The 25,555-nt window shown below is 45.2% G+C and overlaps 1 protein-coding gene across 1 annotated transcript in view; it reads right to left on the bottom strand.

Annotated features, from left to right (window-relative positions):
* The window catches only part of HSD17B4 (hydroxysteroid 17-beta dehydrogenase 4), a 114,681-nt gene extending 96,404 nt beyond the window's left edge, over nt 1-18,277 (bottom strand). Inside the window, exons 1-4 of the mRNA XM_024194445.2 lie at nt 18,139-18,277; nt 14,830-14,883; nt 1,851-1,958; nt 1,177-1,236 (exon numbers count right to left, since the gene is read on the bottom strand). Coding sequence (XP_024050213.1) covers nt 1,177-1,236; nt 1,851-1,958; nt 14,830-14,883; nt 18,139-18,196 — 280 coding nt within the window. The 5' untranslated portion in view covers nt 18,197-18,277. The remainder of the gene's footprint in view (nt 1-1,176; nt 1,237-1,850; nt 1,959-14,829; nt 14,884-18,138) is intronic.
* Nucleotides 18,278-25,555: the final 7,278 nt, after the last annotated feature.

The raw sequence follows: 25,555 nt of genomic DNA, 5'->3' as shown, positions 1-25,555 counted from the left end.
TGCACATTATGGAGTGGGTACCGTTGACTGTCTTGTAGGAAAAGGTGTGTGGCCTCTTTAACAGCTAGAGAGCCAGAATGACTGGCTGAGGCAGCTTCAGATCAGGTTTGTGTGGGGATGCTGACCAACCCCCACAGGTGAATGGGAGAGAGAGAGGCACTATTTAGGTGCACAGCAGTGCAGGAAAAGCCCTTTTTTACCTGGACCAGGTGGAACAGCATCTACCCTCCCATCTTTGGAAGTAGCTAAATAGCAGGTTTTGTCATGATCCGCTGTGGGCATTACACTTGTCGCTCCTTTCTCAGGGGGCTGGGAAGGACTTTTTCCCCTCACTGCCAGATTATCCAAGGCAAAGTGTGTGTGGGGGGTTGCCTTTCCCACAGGGGGTTGGGAGCTTAGCTAGGATGAACACGAAATGGGGATTGGGCTATGATGTCGTAACTCATTACGTAATCATGGAGCCAATGTTTGGTGCAGGTACTCCACACGGAAAGGCGATGGTGAGCAGATCAAATGAATTGGTAAAGGATTTCAGGGGGTTATTTAAAGGAGCAGAAACAGGGAAAGTTTCAGAGCTCCTCTAACTAGTACAGCAGGGAATCAACCCCCCCACTCCTTTATAGCCCCCCTTAACCTTCAATCAGGGTGGCAGGGTCCCAGCAGTGGGTTGGCTGGGGATCAGGATGGGTAAAGAGGGAGAGCTGACAGCAGCCCGTCCCAGTATGTGTAAATGATTATGGAATTACCTGCACTGTACACTTTTATCTGCTGGGCACTCCCAGACATTTAGGAATAAAGTTGCATCCTAATTATACCACATTCAGTGTGTCCTGTCCTCCTTCCGGCATAGCCGGACAACACTTATTTACAGAAAAAAAAGTACTGTCATTTATACATATTCAAGGAATAGTGTTCCTTCCATAAACACTCCAAATGCTCAAAATAATTACTTAGATAAAGCTTGCAATTTTCTTTTATACTAGCAACTGCTAACCTCTAGTTACTGGGAAGCGGCTTTTTCATTTGTTTAGGACTACAGAGAATAGAACACCACAATCTTGAATTTAATTCCATTGAATTTCCTGTACATGCTATCACTAACTCTTGATTGTTAACTGCACTGCTTAAGGTGACTTTGCATTCACAAACAAACAAGTTATAAGTTAATAATTGTACCTATCCTCCCAAAAGCTTCAAGGGCTGTCTGCACAAGCTTCTCACCAGCCTCCACTGAATCTGTAAACAAAACAGGTAGTAGTGTGATCTTCAAATAAAATCATTTATTAGTTACACAGCCACATATTACTGTATACAACGTACTTCTAGGATGTAGATAACCACATGGAATGTGATGCATTTAAAAAGAAAAAGTGAACTGCTCATGTGAAATCCCTATGGGGTAAAATGAAATTTTAGCCACTGCAGGCAATTAGCCCACTGCAATTCCTGCACAAGCCAAACAGTGCAGCATTTTATCATTAAATGAAAACCAAGAAGCTAAACTCACTAAAAACAGGCAGTCTAGTTTCTATGTTGGCTAAATGATAAGCTTGCTAAGTCACAGAAAAGACTACCTTTTGCGAGGGGAGAGGGGATTGCTCCCCCCCTCCAGCATACCAGTGCCAAGAGTTCAAGTGAATAAAGGAATCAGAGATTTCATTTTAAGATGCTTTATGTCTCCATCTCCCCCAGCCTCCGAACAATGTTTTATCTCATTGAATAAATTAAATTATTAATAGTATTGGCGTAGTCCTTTGTCACAACTGTTACTTTTTCATTTGGTAACAGCTGAATGTACTATTTCCATAAATGAAGTGTCCTTATTAAATCTATTATGGAAAATAACATACCATAGTTAGCTACTGCTTTTCCTCCTTTTGCTCTTATTTCTTCAACAACTTTGTCAGCCGCTGAGGAGCTTTTGCCATGTCCTTTGAAGTCACCTCCCAGATCATTCACTGCATAACACAAAAAAGAAATTCTTGACCAATCGATACTCATATGTTTCACAGTCTCTTCTCATCCTGCAGCCACTAAGGTTTCTGGTGGATGTTATTAACGAGATTCACTGCAGCTGATTTCTACTGGTAACCTAAGTTATTTGGACAAGAGCAAACAGTCTGACACTCTACTGCAGGGGTGGGCAAACTTTTTGGGGAATAGAAATTGTATGATGGGCCATGAATGCTCTCAAAATCGGGGATGGGGTACAGGAGGGGGTGAGGGCTCTGGTTGAGGGGTGCAGGCTCTGGGGTGGAGCTAGGGATGAGTTTGAGGTGTAGGAAGGTATTCTGGACTGGGACCGAGGGGTTCGGAGGGGGTTCAGGGCTGGGGCAAGGGTGCGGGAAGGGTGCAGGCTCTGGGCTGGGGATGAGAGGTTTTGGGTGCAGGAGGGTGCTCCGTGCTGGGATAGAGAGGTTTGGAGAGCGGGAGGGGGATCAGGGCTGGGGAAGGGGGTTGGGGCACGGGGAGAGGCTCAGGGGTGCAGGCTCTGAGCGGCACTTACCTCAAGTGGCTCCCGGAAGCCGTGGCGTGGCCCTTCTCTGGCTCCTAGGCATGGAGCAGCCTGCAACCCTCGGACAGGGGGCATGCCACGGCTTTTGGGAGCCGCATGGTGCGGCCCTCAGCCCGGCACCCCAGCTGGAGTGCCGGAGCGGGGCCGAGCCGTGTGGTGTGGCCCCCGACCCGCCACCCCGGCTGGAGTGCCAGAGGAGGGCTGAGCAGTGTGGTACGGCCCCCGACCCGGCGCCTTGGCTGGAGCGCCAGGGGAGGGCTGAGCAGTGTGGTGCGGCCCCCAACCCGGCGCCCTGCCTGGAGTGCCAGAGCGGAGCCAAGCCGCATGGTGCGGCCCCCGACCCGCATGGTGTGGCCCCCAACCCGCCACCCCAGCGCGAGCTCGTGGGCCGGATCTGGCCTACGGGCCATAGTTTGCCCACCCTGCTCTACTGGATTAGGTAGAGTCATTTCATAACATTCCATACTGTTCCTGAGGGCACATCTGCACAAACACTTATTGCCGTATCTGCCGATGGTGGGGAGCCAAAGTGAGAGCAGCAGCTTCAGCAGATGTTACTGAGCATGCTCATTACATGCCAAGCAGCAAATCTTGGAGGGGGGGGCATATAACTCCCAGAAGGCCCCCCTCAGTGTGTCATCTCTGCTGAGGTGTAAATCTACAGTGCTGGAGCATGCTGCACACTAACTGTCCATTTGGACCCCACTGTGGTACTCTAAAAGCACCCTAGTGCGTTTTGACGTATTGCTCTTTCAAACGGCAGCACATCAACACGCACGAGGGAACTTTTTGAGTGCAGCAGCAGGGTCCACACCGATACTTAGTACACAGCCTGCTGAAGTGCTGTAGATTTACACCCCAGCTTGCCATACAATTGTGACGTTATTGAACATGACGTGGATAAACCATTTCTGTTATACACCAATATTAGCTGTAGTAAGACAGAACCAAGGATGGGGAGCTCTTGGGATGCAGTCAGTGATGTTTGTGTCATCCCTTCCTGCATCAATTTTGCGTTGGGGGTGTGACGTTATTGATATAAACTATGACCGTATAGATAATTGTTGCAACCACTGTTATATATTTGCAGCAAATATTGTACAAAGGTTGTCATGTAAGGTGTCTAAGACGAGGTTATGATTTTCTGGTTATGATTATGCTATCTGTATGCAAGTATCATTTTTGTATTTAAAGTTATAAGTATTGGCTCTGCACTGTCTGTATTTCAAACTTGTGCTATGTTTCTGGGTGATAACCCAGACAATTTGGCATCAGCACTACCTAGCCTGCTGGATGGCCCATTAAGGACCATCAGCTATACAACTGACCCATTGAGAGAAGGTAGGTACACCTTGTGACTCAGCAAGGCATGCAGGGACATGCCTATGGACAAAACTCTAAGGTTTTTCCATGCCATATGCTGGATGGCTTGTCTTTGGACAAAGAAAGCAGAGGCCACATGGCAAGAGACTATAAGAGGCTGCTGTATCTCCTCCATCTTGTCTTCAATCTTGCTTCTTTCTTCTGGAGGAACCTTGCTGCAAACTGAAGCTCTAAACAAAGGACTGAATGACCCATCCCAGCTGTGGATGTACTCCAGAGACTTGATTTGAATCTGCAGTTAATTCCATCACTGCTACAAGCCTGAACCAAGAACTTTGCCATTACTGTATGTAACTGATTCCATTTAACCAATTTAACTCTCATCTATATTTCTTTCTTTTTATGAATAAACCTTTAGATTTTAGATTCTAAATGATTGGCAACAGTGTGATTTGTGGGTAAGATCTGACTTATATATTGACCTGGGTCTGGGGCTTGGTCCTTTGGGATCGGGAGAACCTTTTTTCTTTTACTGGGGTACTGGTTTTCATAATCATTCGTCCCCATAAGGAGTGGTGCTGGTAGTGATACTGGGAAACAAGAGTGTCTAAGGGAATTGCTTGTATGACTTATGGTTAGCCATGGGGTGAGACCGAAGTCCTCTCTGTTTGGTATGCCTTAGAAGTAAAGGAAAGCCAGACTTGGGCTGTAACTGCCCTGCTCTAAGCAATTTGTCCTGAATTGAAACTCTCAGTTGTGTCCCACCAAAGGCAGTATCGTTACAACAATAAGTGTTCATGTAGACATGCCCTGAGGTAACAATTTATGAGGTAGAGAAGAGATGTTTCATCGCTATTTGTGATTTACTTTCCCTGCCAAGCTTGATCTCGCCAACAGTATTGTTATTGTTCAACAAGATTAAAAATCTAGACATCATACAGTCACACTGATTAGGACTAGTCTAGTCCTCCAGTAGCATTTGCTATTGCTATTGAATGATCACTGAGACTGTGCCTTGAGTACATTTCATTTCTGATCCTTCTTCAAGTCAATAGCTAAAAATAATCTCTGAATTGGGCTGCATTCATGTGCATGGAGCTTCTTTCATAAAGTTAATCACAGAAAACCTACATTTTGTCAGTGCAGTGCTATGCAACAATGAGAAGAGTGTTGCAACTCAAGCAATATATACTCTGAGGAAGGTATTTGAAAGCTCTTCAATATCTATATCCAGCATTGCTCTTTCTAACTTTTGCAAGACCTCAAACAATGAGTATTCAGTTACACGATAATTAAGTCCAAAATGAAATACAATGCACCCACAAGTCTACCTGTTTTCATCATAATTTACAAATTCAAGTTTATTGTGGTTTGGCAAACTAGAATAAAGTTACAATGTGAAAAAGGCCTTGTTTATACTAGAAACAAACTGACCAGATATTTAACCAGATCAGTTACTGCCCTGGTTTAAACCAGTGAAACTCTCTAACTGACATAAACAAAGGGTTAAACCAGTTTAAGTGTAAATCAGTTTAGCTTTTGCCAGTAAATTTACCAATTTAATATAAATCAATGTAAGCAAGAATTAAACCAGTTTAAGTGTATCTATATTGGGGGGTTCCACTAGTTTAATTAGACTGATTATTAAACTGATCTAGATAATTTATTTCACTCAAGGCTGTGTCAATATATTAACAGAAGAATAGAATTAATCTAATAACCAACTGAAAAAATCATCTATTTACAAAACTAAATATAGATTAAAATGATTCAAATATGGTTCTGCTCTGAAAGGCCACTTCATAAAGATGGTACCTCCTTACCCAATAAATCTGCTGTTTTGTGTATACAAAGTCATATTTGCATACTTCAGTCAGCAATATTTTTTCCTTATTTTTTCTTATTGTCCTGCACAGCTAACACTGAGAGTAAGCTATATTACATAGTCTTGAGATCATCAACAGAATGTTACTAAGCAAGCATCAATTACATCTATAGAACTCCAGGGAAAACAGTGGGCTTGCATACTCACCATTACCAACATAAGTGGAAGAGCAACAAGTGTATCTAATTTTGCCTACAGAACCTTACAGTGTGAAGTGCAAGATGGAAAGAAGCCAGCTTGACTCTCAGACCCAAGGGCTGGCAGGTAGAAAAAAGAACTTTTTACTTGTGAATTCTATCACGTTAAATATAGAAGATATGAAAACACAATGACCATGGAATCCCACAATGCTAGTTTTAGCATCTTTTTCAGAGATACTGTAAAGAACCTCCTCTCTTGACAACATTTCTCTGTTCACAGCTGCATGAATGCTACTGTAAAGTCTGAGTATTGGCTAAAGGAGACAAGGTAATCCTACCAGTATATAAAACAATACATTAGTCTTTACCATTTTTATTTTCTCATTGCATTAAATATTCAATTGATTCAAATAGTCAAATACTGAAAGATATAGGAGAGAATATCAGAGTTCAAAAATATGTATTTAACATAGCCCTATATTTGCCATTTAAATCAAGAGGAAAATTTACATTGTTTCACAATAGAAGCGACTTGTCACGTGCAAGGGGAATTCTGTGAAGATTCAGTGAAAAGAGGATTTGGTTTTCTGGGATATAGCATTATCCCCAAGTAGTTAGATGACAGACATTTGGCTCTGCTGCTCTATGAAATAACTCATCTAGATTGATGAAATACATTAAAATGGTATCCCAAAAGACTTGTTCTAAAAAACATCCCTGAACTAAAGGGCAGCATGAAATTAACTTTCACAATCAGTAACTCAATGATTAGTACAAAGAAGTCATGTTGCTGAGTGCTGTGTTGAATCAGTTAACTAAAAAATCTTATTATTTAGCAAAGTAGCTTAATGACATGCTATTTCAGGCTAGAACAACAGGTTATTTACTGTTGCAGATTTCCCCTTTCATGAATTCAAATTGCATCTAGAAATGAGACTGCCTTATAAAAATCAACTTCACAGCTACTGCTACTAGATTATGTTATGGATGGCTAGGGTTGGGAATCTGAGCAGTACGTAGATTAAAAGTATCCACGTTAATCCACGCAAACTGTACAAACACAAATCAAGCAATATTCTGCAGAAAATTTAACTTAACTAATCAATGAAGCCACAGAGTGGCTCTTAAAAGTTATGGAGCGCCAAGTGGACACGCTCCAGGCGATATTAGCTCTTCAAACCGAGCAGCTCCGCGCCCACCCTCCCCTGCAGCCGCTGTCACAAAATTTCCCCCCAGACACCGCCAACACGCTTTTATCAACCTCCTGGCTCCAGTCTCTACCCCCCGCATTCCATTCCTCCCTCCTCACAGTCCAGCACCGTGGACTCCCACTACCCACTGCACTCAACATCCATCCCTCTGCAGTTTGGCCCTGCTGAAGTACAGTACCCGCTGCACTGTACTCCAAAGGAGAAGGTTGGATATGATCCCTGGACATACACAAATCTTTAGCCGTCCCGGGACCCCTCCTCCTCCTGGGACCTTCCCTTCCTCCACCCCCTCCCTGCTGATGTATTTTTTCATTTGACTCTCTCCTTCAGTTGTCTTTTAATAAAAGAATTGTGTTGGTTTGAAAGCAATCTTTATTCTATTAAGTGAAAGCAAAAAGAGCACTGCAAAGCAACATACAATTATGTTAAACCCCCTTATTGCATCATGTGCACCAATCATCTCCTAGCATTACAAGCACTGCAATCCCAAGCATAACAACAAATATTAGTGGCTTCCAGCTTCAAATTGCCACCTCAAGGCATCCCTGTTCCTCATGGCCCTGCATCCCTCTAATAGCCCTGGTCTCTGGCTGTTCAAACTCAGCCTCCAGGTGCTGAGCCGCTGCGGTCCAGCCCTGAGTGAAGCTTTCACCCTTCCCTTCACAAATATTTAGGAGTGTACAGCACGCGGCTATAAGCATTAGAATATTGTCATCGGCCAGGTCCAGCTTCCCATAGAGGCATTGCCAGCGGGCTTTTAAACGACCAAAAGCACAAAACAGTCATTCTGCACTTGCTCAGCCTGTTGTTGAACCGCTCCTTGCTGCTGTCAAGTTGCCCCGTGTATGGCTTCATAAGCCATGGCATTAAGAGGTAGGCAGGGTCTCTCAGGATCACAATGGGCATTTCGACTTCCCCTACGGTGAAAGTCCCAGCTTGCAGCTTCCTAAACAGCCGTGTTCTGAAAGATGCGTGCATCATGTACCTATACGGACCAGCCTGCATTAATGTCTCTGAAATGCCCACAGTGATCCACAAGCACCTGGAGAATCATTGAGAAATACCCCTTGCGATTAATGTACTCGGTGACTAGGTGGTCTGGTGCCAGAATTGGAATGTGTGCGCCATCTATCGCCCCTCCGCAGTTAGGGAAGCCCATTTGTGCAAAGCCATCCACAATGTCACGCATGTTGACCAGAGTCTTTCGGAGCAGGATGTGATTAGTGGCCTTGCACACTTCCACAAACACGAGTCCAACGGTTGACTTTCACACTCCGAACTGGTTAGCGACTGATCAGTAGCAGTCTGGAGTAGCCAGGTTCCACCGTGCAATGACCACATGCTTCTCCAGCGACAGGGCAGTTCTCATTCTCATGTCCTTGTGCTGCAAGGCTGGGGTGAGCTCATCACACAATCCCACGAATGTGGCTTTCCTCATCCGAAAGTTCTGCAGCCACTGCTCATCATCCCAGACGTGCATCATGATGTTATCCCACCACTCAGTGCTTGTTTCCCCGAGCCCAAAAGCGGCATTCCACTGTGGTCAGCACCTACGTGAATGCCACAAGCAATCTCGTGTTGTAGCTCCTATGTGTGGCGAGATCAATGTCACACTCCTCTTGCCTTTGTACTTTAAGGAATAACTCCACTGCCACTCGTGACATGTTAGTCAGAGCAAGCAGCATACTGGTCAACAGTTCAGGATCCATTCCTGCAGCCCGAAGAGGCAGGGCACACAGTATACAAACTGTTGAAAGATGGCACCAAATGCAGACGGAAGCTCAGGGATTTCTGGGATGCAAAGCAACGTATCAAGGATTATTGGGACAGGACCCAGTATGCCCCACAACCCCCTCTGCCTTCCCACAAGTCTTAACGGCAGAAGAGAAAGAGGTGCTGTAGGCGAGCGTGGACTCACCCCTGCGGCGCCTCCTGCTGGTTGTCCTGGGAATTAGCTCAATCCAGCCCGGAGCGCCCTCTGCGGGCCGGTGATCCACTTTATCCACCTCCCAGGACCCCGGTGCCCCTTTAACTGGGTCTCCCCCTCCCAGGGGAACCCCCACCTACTATCCCCACCTTGCCTCAGTATCAGGCTACTGCCAGTCTTCATCTAGCCCCACGCCTAGGGGCAGACTGCAGTATCAGCCTACTCATCACTGGCAAGGGTGGGTTTGGACCTGCTGCCTTGGCCTACCCCTGGGTTGCCCTCTGCAACCCCCAGTACCCCTTGGCCTTCTACTAGGCCACAGCCTGGGGCTTTCCAGGCTGGAGCTCCCCAGCTCCTCAGCCTTTCCCCCGCCCTGCTCCACCCAGGGTACTCTGTCTCAGATCCCTCCAGCCAGGCCCTTCTCTCTCTGAGTGCAGAGAGAGACTGACTTCTTGCTCCTGGCTCAGGCCTTTATAGGGCCAGCAGGGCTCTGATTTGGGCGTGTACCAGCTGCAGCTGCTTCCCCCAATCAGCCCAGGTCTTTCCTTCCACAGCCCCAGCCCTCTGCAGGGCTGGCTTTAACCCTTCCCAGGCAGGAGCGGGTGACCATCCCGCTACAGGTGCTCTGTGGGATAGCTTCTCCAAGAGTGCACTGCTCCTAATACCATTGCAAGTGCCACAAGTGTGAACACGCGATTGCGCAGGCAGCTGACAGTGTGAACACACAACAGTCGTTTCCTCTCAGCGCCCTCTGAGCGGCGCTGTAACTAGAGTGGCGCTGTAACTTTGCCAGTGTAGACGTGCCCTTAATCCTGCTATGAGTGCCTCTCGAAGTCCCTTCTAGTCCTATGATTCTATTAAATGAACTTTTTGTTTATTTTTATCCCAAGCAGGTCTCTGTTGTGCAAACTCAGTCCAGTGTGTTTGCCAAAGTGAACTGATAACTGAGGGATTGACAAACCAGAGGGGAATGGTACAAGTGTCTGGTAGTTAAGAACTTGGGGAGGATGGATTTGGGGAAACTTGGATCTGGAAGGGCTATTTGTGTCACTGCTATATCATGGGCTGTGCAATCTGGCTGGTGGAAGGTCTTGTGCTTGGGGGCATGCTATCGGTGCCAGGCATCTGAGCAATAGCAGCACAGCATTAACACACTGCAAGGTTACAGGGCAGGCAATGACAGAACCCCTTACTGATCTGGGTGATCCCCAAAAGGTCACCTAGGCAGGTAAACAGGTCCATGAGGGAAATTATATATACTGGTCTGAACTAGCTGGCAATAGCTAACAATCAAAGAACTAAGAACTGTATAAAGAGACCAACCTGACATGGGTCTTGCCCCTTTTGAAGTATTCTGTTCCTATCGGGGTTTCCATGTGGAAAATGAACAACAGCCTGGTAAACTAGATCAGCATGTAAGCTACTTATTGTTTTTAAAATGTTTTCTCTGTAAGTTGTTCTGAATAAACAATACTTTAATTTATGAAGGCTGGCTAGTCAATGGATAATCCTGTCATTGTCCCTGGGAGAACAGGACAATTGGTGAACTAAAGTCAAACCTGCTGGTGATCACAGTGAATTGCAGGAGCAATTGCTGCCTAAATTCTCCATCAAGAGGGAGAGTGTTGCATGACTTTGCCCCAAGAAAACTACCATCTAGAGGCCTGAGGCGTAAGTAGAGTGCTCTCAAGGTCACAAAAGGGTTTGCACAGAGGTGCAACTACCCTGGAAACTTTAACAACATGATGCTGGCTTTCCTTCTGGTATTGCACTAAGCATTTCCTGTCTATTTAAACAATTCCTGTAGTTGCTCAATGGATGTTATATGACCACAAATGGAAGAGGAAATGTCCATGAGACTCTACTGAGATGTGGTCCACATCGTCGCTATGAAAAAAATTGAAAACCCTTGTTCCATGGAACTCTTGCTTTCCACATCAAGTTTTGCTGCCAATACAGTAAGAAGTACTCTTCCCAAGACTGTACTGAATTAATATCCCAGCACGATGGCAGACAGTACTGTGCTGCTGGAGGTGGCATCTTTCAGTTGAAATGTAAAGGTATGTCTTCACTGCAGAATTAACTTGATTTATCTATGTTTAGAGTTCCTCCTCTTGAGTCAGCCTAACTCAATGGAGAGCAGCCACATTGAGAAACAACACTCAAGTTGTTGTATTCACACTGATGCCCCCCCTCACTTGTGCATGGCAATAAGAGTTCTGGGGGCAAGTCCCATGGTTCTAAGCACTGTAGTTGGATGAGTCACACAATGAACTATTTCTCAGTGTATTGTAGGAGAACCTGTCTGTACTTTTTGGGCGTGAGTGAACTGTGATAAGGCATTGGAGAACTAGCAACACTCAACTGATGCTAGTCTGTATCCCAGGGTAGATAAAAATCAATTGATTTTTTTTAATTGAAAACAGATTTTTTTTTATAAAATCCTTTTTGAGGAAAAAACCTATCTAAAGATAGTTTTAATTAATATACATTATAGCTCAAAAATATTGCATCATGGAATAGGGATTATAAATTCTAATTCTATAGTATAAGACAATATAGTCATGTAATGTTTAAAAAAAGTTTTGTAAATGAGTTCGAATAGTTCATGGATTAGGGACCCAATTTTATGGGGTTGCAGGAACTTCTGTATAGATGATTTAGGTTAATCTTTCTATCTACCCAATGGGACTCAGTCCCCAGTCTAGAAGATAGCATCAGAGAGGCTTAGTTTTGCAGTTCTCAAACTGTGGATATGTCTCTCCAGAGATAACATGCTTGTTAACAGCAAAAATGTTTTAAAATAAATAAATAATATATAGAGGTGAAAAATAACAGACCTCAACCCTATTGTCTCTCTGCAAATTTGCGTACACAGAGTCAATCCTTTACCTCTCTCTAAAAGTGCAAAGTTTCAAAAAGTTCAATGAATAGAAGACTGTTGGGGGCGGAATAGATCTGGACAAGGAGGAGAAGTCTGGAGATAAATGTGAGAATGGAGGAACAGGCAGTAGAAACAAAAGTGAAACTGTTTGAGCAGCATATTCCAGAAGTCTTGAGGTCTTTCTGAGTGTAGCCTTCATTGATTTGAGATCTACCATACCATTCTCTCACTAGAAGGCAAAACCTATAATGGCAGCAGGCCGTAAAAGAGACCCAGTTTGGGAATATTTTAATTACGCTCTTCTACCTGTGGGTAAGACAGGCATGTGTGCAAAATGAAAACAGTGCAACAAAGAAATGCAAGGCCTGGTTGCCCAAATGAAACAACATCATGAAAAGTGTTTCTTCTCAGGAAGAAGCTGCATTGAGGATGATGAAAGGAACATGTCTGAACATGAAAGATCTTCAGGTTGGTAAACTTTTTTATTTCATACTTCTTTCTTAAGGATTGCCTGTCTTCCTTTTGGACTATTCTTGAATTCTCAGGTTTGAGCAAGAAATATAGTTGTTACTCTATGGTACTATCATTTTAGATTCAGTTGTGATAAAAAATAAATAGCTGAAATAGGCAGATCTTCCTTTTACAATTTCACCTTTAAAGTAGTACTGAGTGTCAGTGAATGCAATGAGCAGTATGGTGATAATAATTAAATAACTGCATTGACTTATTTTGTTTAGGAGAATCCATCCTCAACATACAGGATTCTGAAGACTATCCACCTTCAAGATCACCATCATTTTCTTTAGTTTCAGAGTTATCTACCAATGATAGTGTTTCAGTCACATCATGTATGTCACATAGCCACAGTATATCACTTGTAGCAAAAAGAAAAAAAATCTCCATCATCCAGAAACAACCATAGATAAGTTTGTGATAAGAACCAGCAGATTACAAAAAGAGGTAATTGATTAAAAAATTGCTCAGTTTGTTTATGCAACAAACTCTCCTTTCCATATGATTGAGAACCTACACTTCATTAACACGGTTCAGTCATTAAGACCAGGATACAGTCCACCCAACAGAGCAGATGTCACAGGCAAATTGCTAGATAAAGTGTATGAAAGAGAAATTGAGCAGTGTGCAAAAGGTCTAGAGCAGGGGTCAGCAACCTGCAGCACGCGAGACGATTTTTACTGGCACACTGCTGCCAGCCGGGGTCCCGGCCGCCAGCCCTGCTCAGCCAGCTGCTGGCCTGGGTAAACGGAACCCCCGGCCGGCAGCGGACTGAGCGGGGCCAGTGGCCGGGACCCCAGCTGGCAGGAGCTGGCGGACGGAACCCCAGATGGGCAGCGGGCTGAGCCACTCAGCCCACCGCCATTCTGGGGTTCTGTCTGCTGGCCCCGCTCAGCCTGCTGCCGGCTTGGGTGAACAGAACCCTCGGCCGGCAGCAGGCTGAGCGGGGCCGGTGGCAGGAGCTGGCAGAACCCCAGGTCTGGGGTTCTGTCCACCTCCCCGCTCAGCCTGCTAACAGTCTGGGGTTCCGGCCGCCGGCCCCTTGCCAGCTGGGGTCTCGGCCCCCTGCTCCGTTCAGCCCGCTCCCAGCCTGGGTGAACGGAACCCCCGGCCAGCAGCGGGCTGAGCGGGATTGGTGGCCGGGACCCCAGCTGGCAGGAGCCAGCGGAACCCCAGACCGGCAGCGGGTCAGCTGCTGCTGGTCTGGGGTTCTGTCTGCTACCCCACTCAGCCCACTGACGGTTTGGAGTTCCGGCCACCGGCCCCTTGCCAACCGGGGTCCCGGCCATCAGCCCCGCTCAGCCTGCTGCCGGCCTGGGATACTAGCAGCCAGCCCAGGGCTCTGCTCCTGGCTGCCGGCCCTGCTCACCTCGCTGCTGATCGGGGGTTCCAGCCGCCTGGCCCCCTGCCAGCCATGTTTAAGTTTCTCATGTTGACCTGGCTGACGTAGTCTATTTAAATTTTTTTTTTTTTTAAATATTTCATTTAACTCTTTTAGTTAAAAACAATTTTAACAAAAACACACCTGATTTTTAAAAACTTGAATGTTTTCAAGTTCATATGCTTGTTTTGTTTAAATATTATGTTTGCTGTTGAAGAAAAAATATCCAGAATACATAATGTTGTTGTCTTAGTTAAATAAAAATTTAAATGTCTGTCTGGTGATGTTCTCCTCCTAATACAGCATGGCAAGAAAATTCTCCAAATATTAATGATTAACCTGTTGAATTGGAGAGAGTTCACCTCCCAATGACTTCAGAAATATCTGCTTCAATTACCTTTGGTAAATGAAATAACCAAACAATCATTCATTTTCTGATATAGCTGTAAACCTAATCTGAAACGTTTTCAAAATAAATCACTTTAAAAATGTATAGCGTGTACCTTCTAAAAATGAAACCTACATCTCTCTCTGAGTTGTGAAGAATATGTATTAAGGTTATAACAACCAATAAGAATGCACTTTTATGTAGAAATCCATGATTAAATAGAGTCTTCCTGACTAGTGATGATTTAAATCAAATCCACCCTGCCCACTTGGATTAACGGCTGAGGAGTTGTGCTCAGGAGAGCTTTAGCCCAGCCCCTCCCTTTTGAGTCAGCCACTCAAGTAAAATATCACCAGCACACTTGAGTTAAGGGTTTTTGTGAGTGGATGGAAGTCAAGTTAGGGTTAAGTTATATGTCTAGATAGCCTTTCAGTGAAGAGAAGCCCTCTGCCAAAGATTGTTACTTGTTTCAAAACCAGAAGCTCAGAAATAAAGTTTGAATCTCAGGAGTTAGGAGGATAACTTATTAAAGAACAAAGGTCATTGGCAAAGAAGTCATGAAGTTTGAATCCCAATATAGTTAAAAAAAGAGAGAGAGAGAGAGAGGGGGGGGGGGGCAAAGGTTACTGGCAAGAGATCAAAATAGGTAAGAAACAACTTACCAACTACTGAAGCTCCTCTTTCAGCAAAAGCCAGAGCATATGCTCTACCCAATCCTAATTTTAAAAAACAAAAACAAAAAAAGTTTCAGCGTGTCAGTATATTTTCTACCTATACACTTTAAACTAGTTAAAGTCATGTGGAGAAATGGTCACTTGAGCTGAAATTAAAAAAAAAAATTTGCATATTTAATTAAAAAATTCCATTTTAAAGTTGCCACAAAAGCAGTCGCATGTTCTGAAAACTGAAACATAAAAGAAAGCAAATTAGCTCAGAAACTAAAGGCCAAATCCACAATTGAAAACACTAAGTATTCCCCATGCTCACTTAGTGGTACAGCACCCAGAAGAGTCATCATGGAGGCTGCTTGTTGCTAAAGCTCCAGGAAAGAGTTTTGTGCTTGTGAAGGAGGCATTTGTGACACTCGATGGGGCAGGCTACAAAATACAGGAATGTATTCTGGTTTTGCAGTGGAAGAAGATGTTTCAAGTTAATGAACTACACTCTAAGTTAATAAGACAGCCCTTAGTTTAATTTAGTTTTGTCTACTGAAAAGGAAACATTGTCATATCATGCAAACACAAGTTCAACTCCAATCATAATTATTTAAACTATTTATAGTGCCTTTTACCCATATTGATAAAATCAGTGCCAATTACTTGGACCTAAACAAGAAGCAAGTCATTTATTCGCAAGAGCAAGGAGCACAAAGCAGCTTACTTAATATACAGCATAATGCAACATTTAATGTTTCATATCTTCCATTAGTCTTTCACCTTTGTCTTTATTTAGACTTAAGACCTGTTGAATACAACAGTTGTTTGTATGGACAATGATATTATCCAATCATACCAGTCAAAATGTTAACAAAAGTGGATCAAGGGCAGAAGTTGTGATTCTTTTCCACACAAGTAATTTTGTTATGAACAAATTAAACAAACGACTGAATAAAGTGTAAGGGGGAGAAGGATTTTTCAAAGTGCACACAAAGTGCCTTTGTTCCCCATGAGATCACTTAAAACTGGCTCACAAAGGCTGTTTGGAAACATATTGATCGTGCTAAATCTAGTAAACAAACCAAGGATTTAGAAATTGAAGTTGAGATTATAGGTCCCATTATGTGATGCTTTCATTTGGTAATCTCTTTGGTGCCATGCCTACATATTAGAAAATAATATGGCTCCAATATTTGGCTACTGGCAAGTTGTAATGTAGCCCCTTGAGCTGTGCAAAGTTAAGGTGCCCCTTTCTTCATGATGTTTAAACTATCCAAAAGCACAGGCCAGTGAGAATGGTGTCACCCAGTGGATCAGACAGGGTGCTTATGATATGGGGATTCCTGTTTATAAACCATTACACACAGAGGTCTCTATGTGGTGTCCACATAAATACCTAATGTAATAATAAAAGATTTTCTCCCAGTCCATCTCCTTCCAAAGAACTCTTCTATAATCTCATTCTCTAGAGATTACATCCACCACTTAATTGACTAAACAGAAATCTTGGATTTATTTTACAGCTGAGCCAGAATTGGACTCCAGATAATGTTAAAGATGTCTTTGCATGAAAAAATAACTAAAGGACAATAAATGAGGAAATTTACTTCATAAACAATAACTTAACAAAAGGTGGGAGGCAAAATAAAATTAGTTTAAGAAAATAGGATAATTGAGAAGAATGTAATATTTTTCTTACATCTGCATTTTGTTTATAGGATGTAGCCTTTTTTATATCCCAAATAGTTCAAGGGACGATTTTAAAAACTTAAAATACAAACTTTGAAAACAATGTAACAGTATATGTAATGACTGGAAAAATCAGATTTCTCATTTAAATGACCCTGCTTTCACTTCCTTGAGAATTGCTGAGGCCCCTCATCGGGAACACCTACAGGAATGGGAAGGAATACTCTTCTGTCTGCAAGATGTGTTAAGACTCCCTCACTAGTTCTGACCTTTATAAAAGGATCAACTTCTAAGTCACTGTGTAAAAGCAATGGTACTATAATCAAAACAAGGTAAGCACCTATTGAGAATTAAACAAAGCATTTTGATAGATCTGTAGTTAGATAAACGTATTAAGTACTGATTTTAATTTAAAAAGCTGTAGTGAAACCATACTTATCTGTGAAACCACTTTCAAGAATCCTATGGCTTCTAGTACAAGTTGTACTTGCTAAAGATCCACTGATACCAAGCAACTTTTTGCTTTTTTATCTTGTATTATTTCCTATTGGCTCAGGTGGTCACTTTTGACAGATTTCACTGAAGAAGAAAGATTTAAAGAACAGCACAGCAAACTAACATGAAACAAAGGAAAATCTGAGCGAGAGCTGAAAGGCATTCAGAGTAGCTTTAAAACTCTTACTCTGCTTCATAATGTCAACTTTAAAAAACATTTGTTTGAAAACTTTTTGCCAACTATTCTTGCAAGTATCAGCAAAGCAGCTTAAATTAATCTGCTGTACCTACAAAGCTAAAGCACTGGAATAGACAACCTGTTGGCCTTTGCATGGCTATTATAGTAAAGCAACTCTTAAACAGCCCAAATCCCCACTCCAGCAAAGAGGCCTACATGGTGCGGGTGAGAGGGGAAACCGTTCCTACACCTGTACCGAGCTCATTGCAGATCAAGGCTTCAGTGGGTATCACCTAAGATTATTATAAATTATGAAAGAGAAAACAAAATCTCTTCAGCTCTACAGCTTGCTTTGTGTCTCTGTCAGCACCTGAACATTCTCACTAGATTTCAAGCAGCTCGCATGCTTTAATTCCATATAGTTGTGTTTTGAAAAGTAATTTTTCAAAATGCAATTATCTTGCAAGTTGAAGCAAACCCACGCAGGACGCCTGTTGTAAACATGAGAGTGATCGATCTCTTTCCTTCAAAGGGAGAGGGAGGGCTTCAACCTTGACACCGCGAAATCAAACTCCCTCCTCAGGGAAAACCTTTGCTCCAGTTCTGCACAGCTGAGGCACATCCCACACCCACAATACCGGATTTACAGAATAAATTGCTGGCCGCCGCCACCGCGCGCACGCCCCCCTTTGCATCCTTGCTATTGGCAGGCAGAGTTTTCTTTCCCAAACAGCAGAGGGGATTTGAGAGAGGCCCTTTCAGCTGTAGGATCCCCCCTTAGCTCCCAATTCCTGCACCCAACTCTTTCTCCAAGCCCGCGGCCCGCATCAGCCAGCACCTACGGGAACGGACCAGCACAGGCGACCCCTGGCCAGGGCAGCCCCTCCCGGAGCCCAGCGAGCAAGTGCAACGTCGTGCAGCGCAAGCCCACAGGGCCCGCGCGAGCCGCTTACCTCCCCCGGCGCCGGTCACCAGCACCACCCGCCCGTCGAACCTCAGCCCAGCCGACATGCTGCCCCGGCACGCTCCTGGGGCCAAGCGCAGACGCCAAGTGCGGGGACGGAACCGCGGCAGCGGCCAAGCACAGGGCGAGAGCAGCGCGCATGCGTCACGCCGCCCCGCGGATCTCTGGGAAATGTAGTGTATTGACTCAAGCAGCTCAGCAGCGCGTCTGGGGCTGCAGGCGCTGACTTTCGTTTTTCCTGGTGGGTGCTTTAGAAGAGGTGTGAGTGTGTGTTTGGGGAGGAGGGGCGCTGCCCGTTTTGGGGTGGACGGGGAAGCATATGTATACACTTCTTTCATGTTCTCGTTATTGAATAGGTGTCATTGGCATCGGGGGCTGCAGGATTGAAGAAATTTTAGTGGTGCCCAGAACGCCCAGAGCCTGCCCCCCCCCAAACTCCACCCCCACCTGCCTGAAGCTCTGGGAGAGAACTTGGGTGGGGGGAGGAGGTCTGGAGTGCAGGCCCTGGGCTGTGGTAGGAGATTGGGTTGCAGGAAGGGGTGAGGGGTGCAGGCTATAGGAGGGAGTTTGGGGGCGGGAGGGGAGCTGTGGGAAAGGGGTGTCGGTGCAGGCTCTGGGAGAGGGTGGGGGGTTTCAGCGCTTACTGGGGGTCTCCGTGCGCTGCTACCCCAGGCACTGCCTCTGTAGCTTCCTATTGGCTGCAGGGGCGCTTGGGGCGGGACACAGACCCACTCCGCCCAGGGACCACAGACAGGAAGCCCCTCAGCTCCACTGCGCTGCCGGTGGTGAGTGGGTGCCCCAGGCTGTTTTAAATGGCCCTGGGGACGTGTGTGGGGGGGTGCCTGGAGGCAGAAGGCGGGGCCGAGGGAGAGACCCGGCCTCATACAGTGCTGGAGCCCGTCCCGTGGTGCCTAGGGACCAGGAATATTCCTGGTCCCTAGGCACCACGGGCCCATAGAACTCGCCGTCCATGATTTCCATTGGAGGAGGCGGAGAGGAGCCGGGTGGCACCGCGGCAGAAGAGATGGAGCATGGGCGAGAAGAGGCGTAGTGGGAACACGGGTGGGGCTTTAGGGGGAGGAGGCTGAGCAGAGGCTAGGGCCGTGGGGCGAAGTGGGGGATTTGAAGCCACGGTCTGGGTGTTGGTGCCCCCCCTTCTAGGGAGTTTCCAGCGCTCCCGCCCAGTGCCTCCCTAATCACAAGAGTCATGCGCCATCTATGACTGGCTTACGGGTGTTGAGCACCCCCCCTTTTGTTTTTCAGTGGGTGCTTGAGCCCCAGAGCACCCATGGAGTCAGTGCCAATGGCAGGTGCCAACTGCGGTCAAAGCACTGGCGTGTGAGAGAGCCATTCCTGTGCTCTGGTTGCTCCTAGCCCTGTCTGTGACTCCCTGAGCTTCCACCTCTTCGCCTTTCTCTGCCTCAGAGAGTCCCTGGAAAGCGCTCTGAGATCTACAGCCAGGAGGAGCTGTGTGAAGCAAGCTTCTGACAGCAGAGCTGCTGTGTGGTAAGGGGGTCCCGCTGAAGGGCCCACATGCTTGCAAAGTTCCTGGAGCTGACAGGCTAACAAAACTGCAGCATGACACCACCACATCTTGAAATATTATCCCCTCAAGATGCAGCACCAGAAAGAGCCACTGTGTGCCAATGCAAAGCTGTCTCAGGAGAGGATAATCTCTATGTGACTCAGGATACTTATATGAGAGAGAAGGTGTACAGACATCCCACAAGAGGCCTCATTCCTCTCTCGCTTCTATGAGACAAATTACACTGTATAGAACCAGGATTGGAGCACCTTTATACTAGAGATTGTACACACATAGATCATTTGCCCCAAAGCGATTACAATTTAACTAATAAGCCACAACAAGAAAGTTAACGATAAAGTCACAGAAGAACAAGGCCATTGTTTTGCTATTGGTGTAGCAGAAAAGATCCACCAGCTAATCCCCCATTTGCAGCAAGCTATGGTTTACCAATGGCAATGTCCCTTCCAAGAAGGGCCTGCCATTTTCTGAAAAGATTCTAGAGTGATTCTCACTCTGTGGCCCAATTAATATTTAATTATTCAGTTGTTTAATTAAAGTGATCAGTTTCAACAAAAGAGATTGAGGGAGACCCACATCAAAGTATCCCATAGTACAATGGGTAGGGTACTCACCTGAGATGTGGGGAATCCCTGTTCAAATCCATTCTCCTCATTAGGCAGAGGAGGAATGTGAACCAGGATCTCCCCTGTCTTGGATAAGTACCCTAACCACACTCTCATGCCACATGTGGCGTCTGTTTCTAGACATGCTGTTTGTCCTTTGGTGTCAGCAGCCTTGAAATATGCACTTGTATTCTGTAAAAATGCTGGTCAGGGTCCAGGGGACTGTTCTCCCTTTTCTCTTTTGGTGAGGATATTCTGCTGTTGTACTATGACTAAATCCAAGGCTTGCACTGGTCTGCGACTCAGCAGCGTGTCAACTTCTCTAAACTCCAAGTGATAACATCTCTTGTTTGTTATCAGCAGTCTGCATTTGCCCACTGGCCTCAGAATGGCACATAACCATCACCTGATCACATTTCTCCAGTCTAATAATGTTGTTTATCAGTGTTGTGGGGTTTATATTGCAGCATTGAATTGGTCACAGACCTAATATCATAGCTGAAAATATGACAGTTGAATGACTGACAGCCTTCTTCTGCAGCATGTGTATATGATGAGTCTTTGGATCTGCTAAAGCCACACCACAGCCATCCTCTTCATTAGAAGTCTCTACATCCTCAATCACTACTGCTACTGCTACTCTTTTCTTCCTGGGTAGGTGCAGCATTGAGTGGTTCTCTCTCCCATGCCCCTTTTACCATTGCCCAAGGCTGGGCATTTTTCTTTTTGCCTTTCATGTTGCTTTCCACATTATGCACACTGGACCATGATTTCTGCTTTCTCAGTAAGTCTGTCTCAGTCTTGCTTCCTTTCACTTGAGTTTGTGTGCTTGTTCTGCATGAGAGGCTGTCGTTGTTTTGATCCTTTCCCTTGACAGTCCTTGCTAGTTGCAAGCACTTCTCTAGGTTTAGAACTGTTTCTCTCAATCTCTCTGTAACCTGGAATCATGAGTTCCACAAACATCTGTCTCTAATTAGGAAATCTTTAATGTCTACAAAGTTACATGTGGGTGCCAGAGTTCTAAACTCCATAACTTAAGTAGCTATTCCTTCTTCAGATTCCTGGTTGTGAGTAAAAATCACTCTCTCTGATTACAGTATCAATGTGTCTAGGGGTCACAGTACTCAGAGACCTTTATCAGCTGTGGCAGAGTTTTGGGCATTATTCCTAGCGCCAGTGTCTCACTCATTACTCGTCCTTTTCTTCCTTGGTAAGATGGTAAAATAGCTTTATCTTCATTTTCTCATCTTTATACTCTAGCTCAGCTGTATTTACAGATACAGTTCTTTTTTCCACTGCTTCCATCCTGTGCAGTGGGCCATGGACCGCCTCCCGGCCCTGAGTGGTGGCGGGCGGGAGCCCCAGGCCTCCCTCCGCCTGGAGCAGCAGCAGTGGTGGTGGCGGGGCCCTGGGATGCCCCCTGCCCAGGAGCAGTGGCAGTGCCTTGGGCTGCCCCCCACCCCCAGGAGCCGCAGCAGCAGCGTCCTCTGGAGCACACACACCTGCCCTCAGCACCTAAGATTTAGTTAGGAGTATTTTTAGTAAAAGTCATGGACAGGTCACTGGCCATGACTTTTTGGTTATTGCCCGTGACCTGTCCGTGACTTTTACTAAAAATACTCGTGACTAAATCGTAGCATTACTTCTAATATACTGGTCATTAATATCAATGTGAAATGTATGTATCAACACGATAAGAGGAATTAGGGATACTTACTGATATTATGCTTTAAGATCTGTAACCGTTTTTTCTCTCTGTTTGGTTTTCCTCCAGACAGGACAGGAGGTAGTTATTTCCATGTCTCCTACTGTAAATTAAGCAGGGTTAGCCAAAGACAATGGGGACTATCTTTGTGTAGTGAGGCAACAGGAAAAGCAAATTAACAGAGTACCAACATAGACCGCATGGTATCTGCACCCAGAAGAACACACAACAAGGGAGTGGAACTTTGTCAGGTGTGTGCTTCAAAGAGTACATTGCAAAGGAATGTACAGGACTGTAAGAAGATGGGGAAAAGAGATGATTATCTATTTACGGAGGAACCCTCTTGTGGGGCATAGGGGAAACATGAAAATGTGAATCCTGGTATGACTGAATACTAGTAAGGACTACAGGAAAAGTTCTAGATAAGATTCTTTTGATAGTTAAGTTTTAAATGTTGTAGAAGTGATTTTTTGTTGTTTTTCATTTGTAACCATGTCTGTTTCTATTATCTTTGCTTAGTGTCACTTTAATCTGATCTTTATTAATAAACTTATTCTTGGTTTTATTATTAGTTCTTCTCAGTGTTGTAATACTAAAGTCTGAATCCTCAACTGAGCTAGCAGGATGGTGCGTATATTGTCTCCTTGGAGACAGCAGACTTGGTATTTTCTGTGAGTGTCCAGTGACAGGAGGTGGGCTACTGCAGAGGAATGCTCTTCCAGAGGAGCTCAGGGACTAGGGTGGATAAAATGTTACCTGCAAGGTAAAGTAAAAGCTGGCAGAGCTTCTGAGAAGATTCGTTGGCTAACAGACTGGGGTGATAGGGAGCTGTCACCTAGTTTAGCTCAAGCAAGGGAGAGGAGTAACAAAGTCGCCCATAGTCTGGGCTCCTGAGAAAGCATTAGAGGAACATTGGAGTCTATATATTTTGTTGAACTCCTACCTTGGAAGAGAGCGATTGATGACCCAGCTTGAGGTCTGCATCACTACCTACTGAAAGATGGACTATCCTAGTGCTGGAGTGATTGACGGAGAGGGACCCAAAGAAGGGGGACAGCTGGGACCTAGTGACCTAACCATTAATAATTTTTGTTGCCCTTTTCTTAACCTTTTCCAATTCCAGTATCTCTCTTTTGAGATGGGGCGACCACATCTGCACATAGTATTCAAGATGTGGGCGTACCATGGGTTTATATAGAGGCAACATGATATTTTCTGTCCTATTATCTATCCCTTTCTTAATTATTCCCAGCATTCTGTTCGCTTGTTTGACTGCCGCTGCACATTGAATGGATGTTTTCAGAGAACTATCCACAATGACTCCAAGATCTCTTTCTTGAGTGGTAACAGCTCATTTAGATCCCATCATTTTATATGTATAGTTGGGATTATGCTTTCCAATGTGCATTACTTTGCATTTATCAACATTAAATTTCATCTGCCATTTTGTTGCCCAGTCACCCAGTTCTGAGAGATCCTTTTGTAGCTCTTCGCAGTCTGCCTGGGTCTTAACTATCTTCAGTAATTTTGTATCATCTGCAAATCTTGCCACCTAGCTGTTTACCCCTTTTTCCAGATCATTTTTGAATATGTTGAATAGGACTGGTCCCAGAACTGACCCCTGGGGGACACCACTATTTACCTCTCTCCATTCTGAAAACTGACCATTTATACCTACCTTTTGTTTCCTATCTTTTAACCAGTTCCCAATCCCTGAGAGCACCTTCCATTTTATCCCTGCTCAGGCATTGTCAGTTTCATCCAGAACAATTTACAAACTGGGAACCTAATCCTGTAAACCTTTAATCATTTGATCAATCCCATTGAAGACAATGAGACTATTTGCATGACTATGGACCCCTTTTGTGGACTGGTAAGAGTTTCAGGAGTCTGTTTCTATAAAGGAAGTTGAATCCTCCATTGAAATGCAATGTTTGGGTACAATACCATAATGCAGTTTAGGATACAGTTCTACTTAAAAATTGTCTTTTAATAAGTCCTACATATGCTGAAATGGCTCCTTACCCAACTCCCATATTCCATATAAACAGACTGAATACTTACATATTTGGGGGGAAAGTGAGTAGTTAAGCACGTTGATGTTTGTATATACAAAGGGGGATGTCGGAGGGAGAGGGGGCAGGAAGGAGTCACATGGAGGGTCACGCGGGGAGGTCACGTGCACTCCCTTGTGTCCCTCCCATGAGTGCATTACCGGCAAGAAAGAATTTCTACTGGCACCACTGTGCACAGCCACCAACAACATGTGGCCCAACAGCAGCAGAACTAGCAGTGCCAACAAATGGCCAGCCAGCAACAACAGCAAGCAGCGCAACGACCACAATAGCAGCTCATTTGGGAGTTGGCAGTGCAAGAACAGTAACAGCGCCTGGTCCAGCAAATGGTAACCCTCTCTACAATCCCAGGGGGCAAACACAAACCCTGCAGCAGGGCTTCTCAGTGCCACTCCAGGCCCAATTCTTCTGATAAAACTCACAAAGTTGAGGCCTGAAGCTGACCCGGAAGCATCATCTTTGAGCAGACTACTACTACAGCTTGGCTAGCCAAGCACTGGGCTATTTTGTTGGCACCCTCCTTGACCAGGCCAGCTCAAGCTGCATATCAGGGCCTTTATGCCATGTCCACAAGATTATGCTATGAATCTTATCAGAATGCTTGGTAGTGGAGGTCCAGAGGCCTGAGGTGAAAGCACAGTTAGTGTTTTTTGGTTGTGATGTAGAAGACCCATGCATAGCCTTGAGCAGCTATGGCATCGAGGCTCAGATACACAGCTTGAGCCAAGCCCAATCTGATAGGATGCCAACAAAATAGCCCAGTACTCAGGCGGCCACCATGCTGCAATGGTGATCTACTCAAAGGTGATGAGGAAGATCTGGGTCATCTTCAAGCCCAATCATGGCCAAAATCCACTGGGAGAGATGCTAGACCTTGAGCAGTGGCCCAGAGCCTTAAGGAACATTGTTGGCAATGGCTCCAACCCAAAAATTGAACTGGGGAGCAGCGGGCTGAGCAGATAATACCGGAACATTTATGCAGATCTACCTGGCTGGAGGACAGGAGTGGGTGTTGCGACAGATCAGAGATGTTGGTTGACGACATGAACCTGACAGAATTATATGGCAGCAGCAGGCCCAGCCCTTAGAACTCTGAGGCCTGAAGCCACTCGTCCCAGGGGACTGCTGCCTATGGACCTATGAGCCAGATGAGGACAGTGGCCTCTTGGAAACCATATACCTAGCTCAGCTCTGCGGATGACCAGTAGCTATGGCAAGACCACAAAGACCTGGCCTCACATGGCCAGGGAAAAGCCCAGTTCCAAAGGTGAGCTCTCCTCAGACACACAACAGCCACCTGGGAAGCAGGGGAACAGGGTGGGTTCCTCAATGGGAAGCTGTTTTGCATATGGAGAATGGGGTCATTTCCACTGCGACTTCCCCTTCATGGATTGCAAATATGGGCAGGCTTAAACATCTGATACTAGGGCATGGGCAGCGGGTATCATAGGCTGGGGGAGACAGTGCCTCCCCAA

The sequence above is a fragment of the Terrapene carolina genome, unplaced genomic scaffold (assembly GCF_002925995.2).
Source record: "Terrapene carolina triunguis isolate 2854851 unplaced genomic scaffold, T_m_triunguis-2.0 Scaffold69, whole genome shotgun sequence".
NCBI lineage: Eukaryota > Metazoa > Chordata > Testudines > Emydidae > Terrapene > Terrapene triunguis.
This window is presented reverse-complemented; position numbering and strand designations above follow the sequence as displayed.